The sequence below is a fragment of the Clytia hemisphaerica genome, unplaced genomic scaffold (genome assembly GCF_902728285.1).
Source record: "Clytia hemisphaerica strain Z4C2 unplaced genomic scaffold, Clytia hemisphaerica genome assembly, whole genome shotgun sequence".
NCBI classification, from domain to species: Eukaryota; Metazoa; Cnidaria; class Hydrozoa; order Leptothecata; family Clytiidae; genus Clytia; species Clytia hemisphaerica.
In genome coordinates, this window is record NW_027103309.1 from 199,419 (window position 1) to 216,691 (window position 17,273).

Genomic DNA, 17,273 nt, shown 5'->3' on the forward strand with positions numbered 1-17,273 from the left:
AGGTTGGAGTTATGGAGGTTAGCAAGATGGAGGTTCAAGTTATGAGGGTTCGAGTTATAGAGATTAAAGTTATGGAGGTTGGAGTTATGGAGCTTAGCAAGATACCTTATCGGGGAAAACTTCGCCGGGGAAAATTTTCGTCGGGGAAAAATATTCGTCACTTGGCCGAAATTTCGTCACTTTTCCCCGACGAAGTTTTTCCCCGATAAGGTAGAGGTTAGCAAGATGGAGGTTCGAGTTATGAGGGTTCGAGTTATGGAGATTAAAGTTATGGAGGTCAATCGAGGCTCGAGCTATGGAGGTTCGATTGTATGGAGATTCGATTGTACTTACAGTTTTCTCGTCAATAACAACAGCTCGAACACAAAACTCATAATCTCCATCCAGCTTTGATGGAAAGGCTTTTTCACCAATCATGACCAAAGTAATTCCTTTCCTGATAATGACCGTCTCCAAAGGGAGATTGCCATCACTTTCTGCTGTCTGTGGGTTTGTTATGTTGCTTTCGAATTGTATTTTTTCGGTATTGAAGCAACCCGACTTTTCCCCTTTCACCAGTGTGAAGATGGCGAAATTGTAGAACCTGAATCAGAGAAATTGCTCTACTTTTTAAAATCTTACATTAGAAGGAAGGGTGGGTCTGTCTGAATATTTCAAAAAGGAAGGGATTTATAAAATGAATTTCAACCACAGAGAAACAGACTAACTTAAGACATGCAATAGTATCCACTTTGAACTGAACAAGAATAAGTAACAAAAAGGAACAGTAATAATTTATAAGGGTATAACGTCGCTTCCAAAAGAAAATTTCCATTTTTTGGAAAACCAAACAAAAGTGGCCTAAATTTATGAACGATACGATACGATTTAGCATTACAAAATTTCATCGTTAAATTATTCCAGATACGAATCCTTACAAAAAAATAAATGAAAAATTTGTTGATCAGATCTTATGTTTTTTATTGCTACCTCTTTAGAAGCTCAGCGGCATGGTGGACAGAATAATCACGATCTGATTTCAGGTAAGGACCATGGTGCCAAAAAAACAAACAGAACACTCTACTTACGCGATAGGACCCGTTAGCTGTTCAATTTGATAAATTTCAATCTTTTGGCCTTCCATTGTTGCTCCTTTCGTTTCCATGACAGCACGGCCCGGCACTGAAATAATGTGTTTGAAAACATTTTTAAAAACTATTTAATATCTTTTGAGCATTATGTAGTCCATAAAGAAAATAGAAATTTTTTTCAGCTTATTTTCAATTTTACATAATTTATAATTTTGGTTAACCTTGCAAATACCCGTCGGTAGAAAGATTTGATTTTGAATAAATGGATACCGTGAGTTGGTCTAATGTCGACATCCCTCTTCTAATTTCGACACCCTTCTTTGCAGATAGGAATAATAGAAAGGTCGGAATTGTTGATAGAAACTATTTTCCCTGGCTTAGCTATCACATTGGAAAAAATCTTTTGTCTATCGGTGATACTGACCTTCTCATCATTCCTATCTTTAATAAATAAAGGTGTCGAAATTAGAAGAGGGATGTCGACATTAGACCTACTTACAGTAAATACTATCACAAAAAACCAAACAAATATAATTCGTACCTGCAACAGGAATGTCTTTCTCCAAAACAGCACGCGTCCCGTTCCCACCTCCAGTGACGGCGAAAACTTCGAATCGATACTTAGTTCCAGGGTAGATTGGGTCAAGGTTGATCGATAACCCAGGGTTGTTTTGTGATGTTTCGGACTTTTGAGTGAATTGAACCGCCATGTAATCTTTGAAGCCCTCAAATTTGATCTACCATAATATGAGCAGATTTAAATTACATTAATTGAATTCAACCACAAGTAGAAATCATCGACAGTCGCTAATTCGGCGTTCTACTACGCTACACTACTCGATCATACTGAGAGCCATCGTCAACAAGAAACATTCATAAACGACGCTCTACTATAAGCTCTCTTATTCGATAAAATTCAATTCCCCTTGAAAATCGAATTAGAGAGCGTCAACTGTACTGCAATTCGTGATTATGCTAGCTAAGACAAGGTCTAACGGCAACCTAGAGATTTTATACAATGCTGAAACTCTCTTTCTTTGTGTCACGAGAACTAACAACTGCTCTCTTATCTGATGAAAATTGAATTAGAGAGCGTCAACTGTAGCCTTATTTCCTTAATGACACAACAGAAAATGATAGGTTTGTTCGAACAATTTGTTCCGGTGACATCATCAAAGGAAGACGCCAAGGGATGGTGAAACTTTCGACATGATATAGGTAAACGTGAAAAAATAGGAATTTCTGTCCAAATATATTCACTTAGGAGATTTGGGTGGCAGAGCGGGTGTAAGAGTTTCATCCTTATTGTGTCTTATCAGCGCTGCGTACTGCACCTTGGACCTTTTTTAAACTTTGTATGCGTCTTCTTTAGATATGATAATAATATGTACTACCATACTTAATGATACCTAAAAACTTAACATCGAAAAAGTTTCAATAGAAGCTTACCACGTATCGTTGGAATCGGCCGTTCATGTGTAAAGGTGGTTTCCATGACAACACACCTTTCAATAACAATGAAGAAACGTTTGAAGAGGAGGTTGTTGTAAACTCCAAATTTAACGGTTGCGAGGGCCCTGTGTAAAAAAAGTAATAAGGAAGGTTAGAATTCATGACTTTTTTATAAAAACATCCCGCCGGTTTGTGCCAGTAGAATGGCAAAATTTAAGCTTGTATTACGACTACTGGCAAAAACCGGAGTGTTTCCGCAGAAAAATTACGAAGCGCTGGTACGAATCTACTTCCTATGCAACCGTTTGAGTCCATCCACAATCATCGGAATAACCATTATTAAGCTAGATTGACAGTATGAAAAGTGAGGTCTGAATTACTATGAACAAGCTAGATGCTGAATGGACCTACCTGATGATGAAAGTTAGATAGCAATGCGAGGAGAAAGATGAAAAAAATCGGTCAGAAAACATAGCGTTTAGCGAAAATGCATAACGCAAGAAATTCATCATTGATTGTTGATGGGGGGAGAGGGAAGGGTTGTAGGGAAAAAATAAATAGAAAGTTCTGGTCGCAAAAATCAGTTTTATTGCCAATTGAATCATGCTTGGTGGTGAGCAACGAAATATAAGGAAAAAGTCCTATGAAAATCTGCAAAAACGACATTTCCGGCATATTTCCGGCATTTTCGGCCGGAAAAGAATTTTTCTCAAAAATCGGACTCAGCCATGTTTTTGGCATTGCTAATACGCATCTTTGTGTAAAAAATCTGAAAAAACTAATGATGAAATCTCGAGAAAATGCTAAAAAACCAATTTTTCCGGCATATTTCCGGCATTTTCGGCTGGAAATGAATTTTTTTCGAAAATCGTGTACTAAAGTTCCTTCGGCTATACCTTTACTGATCGTATCTAGCGCCCTTCTAACGCCCAGCTACGCCTTCCACGCTCCACTGGGCAGCAACTTAGCAATTGCTGTCCAGCCCTCCTAAACTTTAGTGTTGTTTCGGCAGCGATCGGCGGCGGACCTGCTCAGGACATAGGTTTGTAAGTATCCTTTTCTTATTTATAGCACGATTGTAGAGCGTTGTCATTATTAAATATTAGTTTATTGTAACTGCATAGTCCCCCGTTCCTGTCTGCAAATAAGATTAGGTTCTACTCCCCTAGGTTCCTCTAGCCCGCCCCTTTCGTAGTCTAGACTCACTCACCCACTGCGTCTTATTCGTCTGCTAGGCAAGCACTCGGATAAGCCACCAGTACATTGGCGCCCAACGAAATTAAACAGTGGTCTTTCTTTTGTTTCTTAAAGCCTTATTGGCTAATGATTACTTTTCTTTTCACCCGAAGCTAAAGAATTAAGAAATCACTCTCGAGTCTAGGGAAAGGGTTCTATAGGATTTCTTCCTTTCTTGGGGTGGGGTTCCAGATACTCTGTAGAATTCCATCGCATGGACCTGTAAGGAAGGTTATCTTTTACTGCATATCCCTAATCAAAAGCGGTTTCAAGCTATACCAGCAAACAAAATAAGGTCCGGGATTCTAAACCATCGGGTGGGCGATAGGACGCATCCCCAGTTTGATAACGGAATCCACAAGACCAGGGTGCACTGTCCTCTATAAGATGCGAACGCTGTTAAGCAAGATGTAGGAGTGTGTGTGATGAGAGGAGTGTTGAGAGTTGACGTAGAAAGTTAGAAATATCAGAGTGACGCTGTAGTCGTGTAACGACTGTCACTCTTCTCGCGTTTTTGTTTCGAGCTTGGACCGCCTCGAATCTTTTTCTTGAATGGGAACAAATTAGTGAAAGGTCGGTCCACACATCGTGGATGAGAATTGACTAGTGTCGGAGTCCCAGCCGGCGGTGAGCCGCCAGTGGTTTTTTTTCATTTACCTTTGTGTTCGATAGAGATATTATGGGAAATTGATGTATTGAGACATCTTTCAGAGTTTACGGTTTTATTGAGATATAATTTGAGGATATTGAGATCCTGTAGTAACTGATGTATTGAGACATCTAGAGTAAATGATTTCACGGAGATGTGATTTGAGAATATTGAGATTTTCATTCCACTATAGGGAGTGGACAATGTACTTCGGGACCCAAGCGTCCAGGTTTTAAACCCGAAGTATGGGCCAAAAGTTTCAGATATTTTTTTTCTCTTTTTTAGTTTTTTTCAATTTTTTTTGTTTTTTTTGAACTTTTGGTCGCAAAAATAGAAAATGAGAATTTTTTTTCAGTTAATGCAGCAAGTGTGTAGAGATTGTTTGATAAACGAAAATTGAAGCCGCTAGACTACAGGTGTTTGTAAACGAACAGAACAAACACCTGTTTAAACAAAAACGAACGATATTTGTATATTAGATCAGAGTTTAATTCTAGATAGACGCTGCTGATCTAATAGCATGGGTTGCGAAATTCGATAGGAATTCGCTCATGCAGTGGCTAATTTTGAGTGTAGTATGCCGAGTGACGAGATCTGTCGACTAAGGGGTCCAGGCACTCTACCTGAAATTAAACATATGCTTTCAAGTTTTTCGAGAGAAGAGATTTTTAAATTTGACCTTTTCTCAGTATCTTTCAGGAATTTTTTTATGAAAAAAGAAGCAGTGACGTACAAGGTAAATTACGCAAACTCCGTAAGTATTCTAAAAGTACCGCAGGCATCGTTCCGCCTTGCCTGTCTTGCCTGTCTTTTTTTATCCCTAAAATCACAATCAATTTTCAGTTTTTTTTAGAAACAGATTCCACTGTAACAAAGGTCAACTTGCTTTCTTTCTTAAAATTTTTTCTTGTTAAACTTTCATCTGAATGAGGTCTGAAATTCGAATTCTCTTCTTATCGGGTCGGAATTTAAAGGTGTAGAAAGTTCTATAAAAAATCGTTTCATTTTTAAAGGAGAGAGAGAGAAAGGAAACGAGAAATTCGAAATTGTGACCGCACACCGTACTTCATTTTTAAAGGAGAGAGAGAAAAAAAAGGAAACGAGAAATTCGAAGTTGGGACTGCACTCCGTATTAAATTTTTATTTTAATTTCTAGGTTGAATTAACGATTTTTTTATATATATTTATAGTATTTGCATAGGGATTGAAGAAGACAACACAAGAAACGCCACAAACCAATCCTTAGTCTCCCTGAAACCAAACCTAAAACCCCTAAAACCAGAACCCAAAAGACCTATGCCCCTCCCTGCGGTAGCTACTCATCTTCACCCATCCAACCAACACTTCTACAAACAACTGACTACCCAAAATGGCAACCAACACCACCAACGCCAAGGGAAACCTGAATCTGCTGACCTACTAAATATGACCACCAAAGGAAAAACAAAGAGACTGGTGGCTGAGAAGACACACCAAATAACCTCAAAACCAACAAATGAACTTTTAACGCCTGCTAAACCACCACCACAGGCAGCTGGGGATGACACCACAACCAGTCATCCACTATCATCAAGCCACCAGTATTAGTGGAACCTGCTAGTTCCGCTGCCACCATAATCACCCCAGAAAGTATCCCAAGGAAAGCAGAAGATGATCCATCCACCAACAGCTGAGAAGCACAAGACCTGTCCTGAAGAGTGGCTACCCCCGACCAATCTCCAATCCCCCCAAGCAAAGATGGAAGAAGTGTCAAGATTAGGAAATTTTTATTATTTTTATTATTTTATTAGTCAGCCCTGAGCAGGGAACGCCTCCAAAGAAAACGAGACCCCACGTAGCCATTTAAGGTCGGAGGAATGTACTAAAGTTCCTTCGGCTATACCTTTACTGATCGTATCTAGCGCCCTTCTAACGCCCAGCTACGCCTTCCACGCTCCACTGGGCAGCAACTTAGCAATTGCTGTCCAGCCCTCCTAAACTTTAGTGTTGTTTCGGCAGCGATCGGCGGCGGACCTGCTCAGGACATAGGTTTGTAAGTATCCTTTTCTTATTTATAGCACGATTGTAGAGCGTTGTCATTATTAAATATTAGTTTATTGTAACTGCATAGTCCCCCGTTCCTGTCTGCAAATAAGATTAGGTTCTACTCCCCTAGGTTCCTCTAGCCCGCCCCTTTCGTAGTCTAGACTCACTCACCCACTGCGTCTTATTCGTCTGCTAGGCAAGCACTCGGATAAGGCTCCAGTACAATCGGGCTCCGTCACATTTTGGGCATTACCATTTTGCATCATTGTGCCAAAAATCAGAAAAAACTAATGAGCCAATCTCGAGAAAAGTTGGTAACAGACGGACGGACGGAGAAAGGTTAATTTATAGTACCTCCAGGTAGGTCCAAAAAGAAAACGTTAATCTTTTAAAAATCGCAGTTTTCAAAAGAAATTATTAAAACAAAGTAGCGCGCGTTACGTCAAAATCAAATACAGATCATCACCAAAGATACTTACGTCCTTCCAATGTTGCGAAAGATATCCAATCAGCCCATTGACCATACAACGTGTTCTCTTTCGTTGATGCGCGTATCTACATAAAAATAAAACGGAAAATGGTCGGAAGATATGTTATAGCACGAGGACGGCCGGAAGTAGTCAACCTCGTCCCCGTGTATCCCAGGCTTTATCTACGTAACTGATTGGTACCGTGAAAAGCACATGCCGAAATCATATATCGACCTGTGCCGACCAATTCAGATTCTATTTAGAGCGCAATCAACGCAGAGAAAAGTAACCATGACAACAACCCATGATCTTGGATTAAGTGCAAAGTTGATACTTAGTCGAAAATAAATTTTCTATGTAGGATTTGAAACAACTTGAATCTAATATTTCGGTGGAACAAAAGCCGCCCACGCTCTAAAGGAGCGGGCCAATATGTGTAACATCGGAGATGATTGGTAGTCGCTCTTTGCTGTACCAACCCCAGTTTTTCACTTTAGTAAAGAATTCGGTTGAGCCCGGCTGAATATGCAGAAGCAGGCACGCCAGAATTCCGTCCAAAAACAGGAAAATATAATATGTAAACTTGATAAAAAAATTTACTCTAATCAGATAGTGCGAATCGAATTTCAGTTCTCGAATCACAAATCGATTCTCCATCGTTTCCACACTTAAAACATCACTCGTGTTTGTCTTCTTATATTCAATCGTGTACTTGGACAAAACGCCATTGGCGGGAACGGGCGGCTTCCATGAGATGCAAAGGGTGGAATTGGTGGCAACCTCTTTTGTGATGTTGGTTATTTTCGAAGGAGCTGTATATTGACAGAACCGGTATTGAAAAACAGTAATCTACAACTTTTAGACAGGCTTCCGTTTGTTTTCACGGGGTCAACGGCCAACTGGCTCGGCTATCTTTGAACCTTACTGTACATGGGGAGGAGAAGACCCTGGATTCTGGCGCTGACGCCTTCGGCCTCTCGAAGCCATCGTTCTTTGACAAATCAGTGTGAGCCATATCTGGGTGACTAAATATGATTCTTATTTTTGATTGACTGTATCCTAAAATGAGCTCTAATTTAGCCGGCCGACATTCTGCCCTGTCTAATCCTAATTGTTAGAGTGGGCAAAAAGAAGGCAGAAAGTTGGCTGTTAAAATTATTGATTGGAAAAGAATTCATCGCATTGTCGTTAAAGGAGGGCGATCCATTGACTTTAGACAGCCAACTTTTTGCTCATTGTAATTCATAGTTAGAATAGACAAGGCGTAAAGAGGGCTTTCTAAACAGACGTGATAATTCAATAAAGAAGAAAAACCAACAACAAAATGGTTACAAACCTGCTTCATCTGTAGTAAAGTCATATTCCGCGGGTGGCGAGTAAATACGGAACCGATTGAATGCGGAAACAGCTAATGTATATACGGTATACGGTTGCAGGTTGTCAACAAATTGTGTTTGATTGTCAACTCCATAATGGACATCTTGGTAAAGGATGTCCTGTTGTTTGGTTGCCAAGGTAACATTATAACCAATGATGCTGAAATCACTACCAGTGTTGGAGCCTGGGGACCAGTCCATGAGGAGTGACGTATTCGTTTTGAAACTGGTCTCGTTTATCTTGGGCCTTGCAACGGATGCTGTGATAATTGAGAAAGTGATACAATAATTTCCGAGCAGATTCTGGCTACTCCGTAATGTGCACGTATGCACTCTTTAAAGGCCAGGGCTGCGTAAGAGAATCTTCCCAGCTTTGTGAGACACTTTGATCTGATCTATACACGTTCATTTTAGACCAAATTTAACTTATCAGATGGCCCAATTTACACTAACCTATTTTCGAGCCGAAATCGCCTAAAGTGACGTATTTGTCCAAATTGACGTCAAATTATTTTGTATAAAAATACTTTTTTCTATAAGACTATTATTCCTTAGAGAACGGACCGAGACCGAAACATGTCGGGAAAAATCAAAATATAATAGCCGCATTCTTTTTCACCGTTCAACATATACAATCTTACCATTAAAGCCAGTAACCACTAATGACGTCAGATTACTCGTTTCCAAGCCCCTCTCGTAAAAAGTGGCACAGGAGAAGGTCAACCAACAATCAGCAGTTGCTGACGTCATCGTTTCCATGTCAACAACACACGAAACATTATTGGAATCGTCACGAATGTAGTATGAGATATTGGAGTGAACTGTCAGGTTCGATTGTTGGATGATCTCAAAATCGGAGAACCTTCTGAAAACGTTATCTCTATTTTCGGAAGTGTATTTATGGAGTTGCCCAGCCTGTGATGACCATTCGATGTTTAGCCCAGGCTGACCTTGAGCTAGACATTGCAGTGATGTTTGTTGACCTTTGGGTGTTGTAATTTGAGGTAGCTGGTTGATGGATGGTTGCTCTCCTGGAAAAGTATAGAGAAAGAAAGTTAAAGTAGCGTAGCAGAACAGTAGCCTAGACAAGAGAATGTAACTTTTTTTGGGCTATTCCAGAAAGCATTTGTACCCCCTATGTTGACGAGGTCTTTTTGGGAAAGGTGATCCCCCTGGATTTTATTTCTCTTTTTTTTTTAACCACCCTGGATTTTCCACCTCATTTTACTGACCACCTTGGATTTTCCAACTATTTTACTGACCAGCCTGGATTTTCCACCTCATTTTACTGACCAGCCTGGATTTTCCACCTCATTTTACTGACCACCCTAGATTTTCCACCTCATTTTACTGACCACCCTGGATTTTCACACTCAAAAAGACCAGACCCTCAACAGGTCCTCAACATAGGCGGGTACAGACTATTTCTGGAATAGCCCATTTAAGAGAGCATGATTCTATAATATAGTTAGCATAAATAGAAGAATTAAAATCAAGCTTTTAAAATAGAGAATGAAAAAAAAAATAGTTCTGGCAAAGAAATGAGAAAAGAAGGGGACTATTTCGTTAAAAAGGATGAGACAACATTAATCTTGTGACTCAAAAAGCCCAAAAGTTGAGGTAACATACCTTCCAGACAGCCGATGATTTCCCATCTGACGGCAACCGACACATTCCTCAATTTCAGCCGTAAACACGTTGCTGTGATTGCTGTTGGAAGCTTTTGAAGTGATGCTTCGTACAAAGTGTCCGGGCCATCAAAGATCTAAAATGTCATTTTAATAGGATCTTGTCAACCTATTAGGTTCTTCACATGCATTTCAAAATATTGTGTTTCAGATATATGATGTGATATTTTTTGGAATCCTTGAATGAAAATCTTTCATTTGAGCTCCTTATTTTAATTTTCAAGCCGCCCAATAAAAGTGACGACGTCACATGGGAATCAATCATAGAGTATAAATTTTTCTCATTGCTTGTTTAAGTGATCTTATAGACCTATATTGAAAATAGTTTGTTTACTTCTATACGTATATTTCATAGCGTCAGCCCCCCCCCTGCTGGTTGGGGGGGGGGCTACACCCTAAATTTTTCCCAAAAAGAAGGGGGCTGGAAGTACACCACTTTGTTGGGGGGACCTATGTACTTGGGGGAGCTAAAATTTCATCACTTAACAAGGAGGCTAAAATAATTCAGCTTAATAGTTGGCTTAAATTACTCAAATTGAAGCTCATGAATCTGAAAAATGTTCGCCTGGGACCTAAACCCAGGCTGACGCTATGTTATTTACTTGCATACGAAGGATGTTTTCAGGCCAAAGTGATTTTTAAAAAGCCAAAGAATAGCAAAAACGAGAGAATAATCAGTAAAGAATATCATGTAAGGCGATTGGTTGTTTTTACGGGCCCGACCGACCCTGAAATTCCAAAAATCGAAATAAAATAAAATTCATTTTGGTAGTACATTTTTATTTTCATTGCTTTATAGACTGCCAAATTTTCAAAATTTTGGTTGTTTTTCCAAGGTTTTGAGAATTTTATGTTCAATTTTTAATTTTATCCATGAATTCGACTTTTTTGTCTTTTTTTTTCTATTTCGCATTTTCGTCAAGATGTAGTAGTTATTACTGCCTTTTTAGAAGATTTTTTAGGTAAAATTCTACTTTTATGTTTTATTTCTTTTTTGGGTAGCTTGGCCCGTAAAACAACAAATGAAATTGACCTCGCCTAAGATCGGGAAAAAATGTTCCTAACATTTCACCAAAACGACGCTTACCACGGAGGTTCCGTCATCCGTATAATTCTTACGGAATCCCGTGAATCCGTACGTCAGCTCGTATGTTATCTTGTTACGTGATGTGACGTCGGGAGCGTTTTGTAACGCGACAGATGTTACGTAAACGGGGTGTGGAAAACAGGCTTCCAACCAACGCTCAGAGTCTAAGATATGAAAAAGAACAATTGAAATGATTACCTCGAGATTTTACTTATAAAGTGTTTTCATCATAGATTTATAAGCCTGAAGGGCTAGATGTCGGGCTTTAGTCATCGCAGGCAAAAAAATTGAATATCGGAAAAAATATTGTTGACAATAGAAAACCCGCGAAGCTTCTGATTGGTCAAGCGCTGAAATTCTATTGCAATGTCACGTGACTTAGGTAGGATATCCTACCTAACCTCGGCACACTTTTCAGTAATAGTGAGGTTAAGTAAATCGGTAAAATCACGACGACGAACGAAAATTTAACAGGCTAGTGAGTTTCAACCAATCAAATTTCGTATTTTCACTAGCCTATTACATTTTTCGTCCGTCGTCGTGATTATCTTGGTATGCTTAACCTCACTAATAGCACTTTATCTAGCCCTTCGGGCTTTATAAATCTATGGTCTTCATGTCTTCCACTCTTTTGAAATTTCGATTTTATGAAGCGGTGCTTTAGATTTTTCTAGATCCTGACTGGCTGTGGACAACGGAAAATGACTTCTTTTACCACCCACGATTTTGCAGTTCAGAGCTGTGGGTTGTTCTAATCGTTTCATTCAATCTGCCGTCCTCAAAAGTCAAAATTACAGGCCAAAAGAATAAAATAACAATTAAATAACGATCAATTGAGGGTTGAAAAGATTATTCATGTTATACATGCTATGAATTCATTACACCTTTTCGACCGTAGTCGCGCGGTCGGGTGCGTGCCACTTTTTAATTTAATTTACCACCCTAAACTCGATCCAATCCTTTTTTTACAATTTTTTCTACTGTCTTTAGGTGCGAAAAAAAGACTGGGACGGTTTTAGGGTGGTAAAATGGTCAAAAAATGTCCGCACGGCAAATGGCGGCTACGGTCGAAAGGGACTATTCTGAGAACATCATGGCTTAACACGATTGGTAAATGAAATAAGTAAAATACGTCATTTGCAACTAATCAGATGTGTGGGTCTATTTATGAAGTAATGTTAGAAAAGATAGACTTTTTCATAAATTACGTTACAAACATCACTTGCCTCGTTTTGAAATTATTGCCATGGTGATTAACTCCCAGCGGATCTTAACTACTTCCTATTCATTAAAGAATCATTTAATGTCTCAAGAGACATAATCACCATGGTTATTGTATGAATACGAGGCAAGTGATGTTCGTGACGTAATTTATGAAAAGGTCTATTCATGGATTTATCATAGAACTCTGGATAAACATCAAATAAAACGGTGGAGAGCGAACCATTGTCTTTCCATTGTTTTAGAAAACAATCGAGGATCTAGCTTTGTCCGCAAAGGACAACTGTCATGGCGGCTCGAAGGTCTCTGATTTTGAAAAATGATTAATAATCCCATTTCTAAAAAGTCCTGTAACTTCTTGTTTTTGCATATTTACTGGATGAAACTTTGTAAAATGAAAGCAAGAAAGCTTAACGAATACATTTATGAAATCAAAAAAAAACACATCAAACAGAAAAATAGAGTAAAAGCCTAGAATGAAAAATAAAGTTGGCAATAACTTTCCAATTTTTTCCTAGAAAGTTAACTGGAGTACTGGCTTGATATGAAATCTTTGAGGCACGCAGTGGCACGGTGGTTTTGGCGAGGTGGAAGTTTGAAATTTTCTGGTGTCAACATTCAATTTCTTATACATAGCATGTTTGTCGTTCTTTCTCATAGCTTGAAACGTCATAACGACATATTATTAGCAATTAATCTGATGCATTTGACTCTCTTGAGAGATCTTTAAGTCTCATTTGGGAATTGTATAGCTGTGTTTTGATGAAAAAAGCAATAAAAAAATTTACGAAACAATGATTAGTGAATGGTGGAGGGTGAACAATAATGTCATTACTGCGGACAAGGCTAAAGCATGAGAAATCGATGAAAAACCAGCTCGTTGTGTATCCAGAGTTCTATGATAAATCCATGGTCTATTGCAATGGTGTATATTACGAGTTATAACTTACCGCCATTTTCAGGAACCCATCCACCGTTCATATTGTTCAATGTAGAATCCCCATAATCTCCACTTGATAACGTCATGTTAATGTTTGGCAGGCCGACTTCAGAAACTAGTTGTCTTGTACAATCTTAATTGAGACAAAAGAATTACTCTCGAACGGTAAGGGGAAATACAAGGCATAATTGAGTATTGAGTTATCGAGACACTAGAGAGACATTCAGAGTTTTTATTTTAGCAAAATTAGCCTTACTCATGAAAAAGCAGAATAAATATGTCGTATCTTCTTTCGTTTCTACCGTGTGCGCCACAAAAAAGTTTCTCTTTTTAAAACTAATTTTCTTAAAATCTGAAAGTTTTAAAAGAACCATTCCTATTTCATTCGATTCATTAGATCGAAAGTTACATACTCAATTGAATAAAAACGTTACTTTCTGAAAGTGCTCAAAAACGTTAAAAATCGAACCATTTTAGGGCAAATAAAGATTTTTAGAAATATATGGATACCCCCTGGAAAATGGTGAAAATTTGCAATAGAACCCTTGGAAAAATGAAAAAATACTCCGTTATACCCCCTGGAAATGTTCGTCCACCCCCTGTATGGATATAAAATGAAATGGCCCAATTCAGACTAAATTTGCAAAAAGCGATGGCAAACATAAAGATACCTGAAGGACAACCAACGAAAGACACATTGAAGCAAGCATCACCGATCGTTTTGTTGATCATAATAGATCGACATCTCAATTTGCTTGGAAACCAAAACATCAGACCCGTTTCTTGGTGCTCAGCTTTCACCTGTTAAGGAACGGTTACAAGAGTATATGTATGAGTGAAGGTAGAGAGTCTATCACCCTATTCCCTAACACCCTGTCTGGAAGTGCTTGGGATTCGAACACAGTCCAGTACGGTGCAAGTGTGTAATCAAAACCTTCACACTACCAATCAGCAGAATGTTAGTGAGACACAGTGATAGCCTTATCTAGATTGTATATGTACCCTCATTAGGACTTCCTTCGATTCTCACCAACCTTTTTTGGTATACAAAGTTGCTAGTTACATCAAAATACACCTGAAGAATACCAATATCAATCCTTAGCAGCGCAGCAAATTTTTCAGGGGGCTAGTTGAATTTAAAAATCAAATTTCTTTCAACGACTGTATCAAAGTTAAACTCTTCTAATGCTAAAATTTTTTTTCACACCACCTTAGGGAAATGTGTCTTATATAGAATAAAGTTTTGGCGGGAATTAGCTTTCTTTGTTTGTTTTAGAGGCAGCTCCGAGAAAAAATTTCCTTGTAAGTTAATTACCAGTTTCCTCAAAGTCCAACCGGGCCGCTAAGAGTTGATTAACGAAACATCAAAGGTTTTAAAGAAGATGGTTTTAATATCTCACCTCGATAATCTGGTTTGTTTCTCCACATTGCACCTGCGTCTCCGTTTCCAGTAATGTGAAGTTAGATTCGTTGATTTCGTCCACTAATGACGTCATCCAAAGTCCGGACAGTGTCACGTGACTTTCGAAAGAGAGGTGGTACAGCGAAGGTGAGCAGATTTGTGTGTTGGACTCCATCGTAGAGGTTTGATCATCAAAAATGTTGGAGGGTGAAGGAAGAATTGATGAACAAACTGTGTGAAGAGAATTTTGTTGTGAGAAAATTTTTAATAAATGGGAGAGGTCTTGGCTGAAAGCATCAGGGTGAAGCTTAATTTGTTCGAATTACAGAGGAACCTGAATTATATGACTGAGAATAAGTTCGACTTAGGGAGAGTTCATTGTAAACTTTAGTATATTGCATTAGTCACTCTCTAATTTGGTTTTCAAGGGCATTTGGATTTTCAGCGTATCGAATAGTAGTCGTTTGTGAGAGTTTCAGCTGAGTGATTTATGAGAGTTTCTTGTTGACAGTGGTTTTCAAGATTATTGTTTAATGGAGTGTCGAATAGTAGAACGTCGTTTATGAGAGTTTCTTGTTGACGGTAGAACGTCGTAGAACGTAGTAGAAGGTAGTAGAACGTCGAACTAGAGAGCTTCTACTGTACGATAATAATGTATTCTTACACTGCGTGCATCCATACACCTCAATGAAATCAACGGGCTGTGGATTTTCGAAGACAAATTCGATGATTTGCATTTCAATGACGTCATCATTGAACCAAAAGCGTTGAACGTTACCTTCTTCTACCGACGTGGTAAACACCTGCGGAAGAGAGCGCACTTATTATTATTGAAAGGTATAAAAAGGTTTAGAATTCATGATATCATTCACTGCAATGTCTTCGACGTCACACTATAGACCCAACAGCTGATTGGTTGTAAGTGACGTAAAATCAGCCAATACGTCACTTACATAACAAATCAGCTGTGTTGGGTTCTGTGGAAGACATTGCAATAACAATCCATGATATGCACCATTGCAATGTCTTCCACTGACCCAACAGCTGATTGGTTGAAAGTGACGTATTGACTGATTTTACGTTTAAAACATTACGTTATTCATGATATGCACCACTGCAATGTCTTCTGACATTACGTCACGGAACCAATAGCTCATTGGTTGGAAGTGACGTAAAAGCAGTCAATACGTCACTTTCAACCAATCAGCTATTGGGTGGAACGGAAGACATTGCAATGGTGCATATCATGAATATAACGAATATACATCAATGTTTTCTGTTACTCTCACTAGTTTTATTGTGTCAAACGCCTGGGGCATTTCGGGTGATTCCGTATAAAACAATACGTCATGAATATTATATAGTCGAACGTGCGCACCGCACTGGGCTCAACTTCAGATTTTCCCGTTATTAGAAGGCCCAATTGTAACATTTCAAATATTTAGTATTAGGTAGCAAATATACTTTGTCCGTTTTGGTGAAAAACTCGTCCCCAGGCCCCAAAAATCAAAATTTTCAAAAAATGAAAAAAACACCCCAGATATTCACCCAAGGAACAAGTGTGCCAAATTTCAGTCAAATCCGACCTTTTTTGAAGTGTCCAGGCTGCCCCAAAGTTTTAGCCTCGTTTTGGCGAAAAACTCGTCCCCAGGCCCCAAAAATCAAAATTTTCAAAAAATGAAAAAAACACCCCTAGATATTCACCCAAGGAACAAGTGTGCCAAATTTCAGCCAAATCCGACCTTTTTTTAAGTGTCCAGGCTGCCCCAAAGTTTTCGGACGGACATAAATACATACATACAGACATACATACATACAGACATTCTCAGATTATAGCTCAACTGAAGTTGAGAATATTTGACACCTACCCTTTTCTCAGCCGTTACTCCATCCATCACCGAAGCATCCAAAACATTCTTCATGTCATTAGAATCACCATCGGTGCTATACTTCAGCGTGAAATTGGTGAAACGTGGAAGACCTTGAATTGCAAAACCTGTTATCTTCATGACTTGACCGATAGAAATGTTATATGTTTGTCGTGTGGAGGAGATGACGTTCTTTGTGAGTATTTGTTGACAGATCTCTGAAATTATAAGGAGTTAACAAATCATCGACCATTGAAACGAGATGGACTACTAAAAGCGTAGATTAACAGAAAAATCCCTTCTTCTACTAATGCTTGCTTTAATTTAGATGGCTGACTTTCTACCCTGCCAATTCTAATTGTAAGATAAGGCAAAAAGTGGGTAGAAAGTTGGCAGTTAAATAAATTTTTGCCTGAAAAAGATTGAAATAAGTCATTGAATTGACGTCAAATAAGGCACTGTGTTGACTTTAGACAGTAAACTTTCTGCCAAATTTAATTCAAAATCAGAATAGACAGGGTGAACGGAGGGCCGCCTGACGTCAAACGTCTCGCCAATTATAAAATGAATGCAAATCATCCAAGGGGAGCAAAAGTGAAAAAAACATACCTCCTCTTTTGGTCACAAATTCGACGACGTCACTCCAATCACCAAAAATGTGGTGCCGTGTAACCAATGCACGAATCTGAATATAATGGAAAAAACCAATTCAACGTTCACTGAATACGAATTTGTTATCAAATGTCATACCAAAAAGTGAAAAGTGCTTAAAAATGTATTTGGGCTTGA

At 38.7% G+C, this 17,273-nt stretch overlaps 1 protein-coding gene and 1 long non-coding RNA gene across 2 annotated transcripts in view; one reads left to right on the forward strand and one right to left on the reverse strand.

The window, feature by feature from the left end:
* LOC136813022 (receptor-type tyrosine-protein phosphatase S-like) overlaps positions 1-17,273 on the reverse strand; it is a 41,085-nt gene that overhangs the window by 22,680 nt on the left and 1,132 nt on the right. Inside the window, exons 3-18 of the mRNA XM_067069535.1 lie at positions 17,094-17,169; positions 16,485-16,702; positions 15,281-15,419; positions 14,615-14,847; positions 13,886-14,015; positions 13,225-13,347; positions 11,054-11,217; positions 9,908-10,043; positions 8,920-9,309; positions 8,239-8,538; positions 7,503-7,714; positions 6,912-6,987; positions 2,520-2,647; positions 1,612-1,807; positions 1,068-1,161; positions 334-583 (exon numbers count right to left, since the gene is read on the reverse strand). Of these exons, the coding sequence (XP_066925636.1) occupies positions 334-583; positions 1,068-1,161; positions 1,612-1,807; positions 2,520-2,647; positions 6,912-6,987; positions 7,503-7,714; positions 8,239-8,538; positions 8,920-9,309; positions 9,908-10,043; positions 11,054-11,217; positions 13,225-13,347; positions 13,886-14,015; positions 14,615-14,847; positions 15,281-15,419; positions 16,485-16,702; positions 17,094-17,169 (2,865 nt within the window). The remainder of the gene's footprint in view (positions 1-333; positions 584-1,067; positions 1,162-1,611; positions 1,808-2,519; positions 2,648-6,911; positions 6,988-7,502; positions 7,715-8,238; positions 8,539-8,919; positions 9,310-9,907; positions 10,044-11,053; positions 11,218-13,224; positions 13,348-13,885; positions 14,016-14,614; positions 14,848-15,280; positions 15,420-16,484; positions 16,703-17,093; positions 17,170-17,273) is intronic.
* Positions 3,678-6,509, forward strand: LOC136812760 (uncharacterized). Its single transcript, XR_010847394.1, has 2 exons — positions 3,678-5,161; positions 5,598-6,509. It is a non-coding gene; the product is annotated as an uncharacterized lncRNA (long non-coding RNA).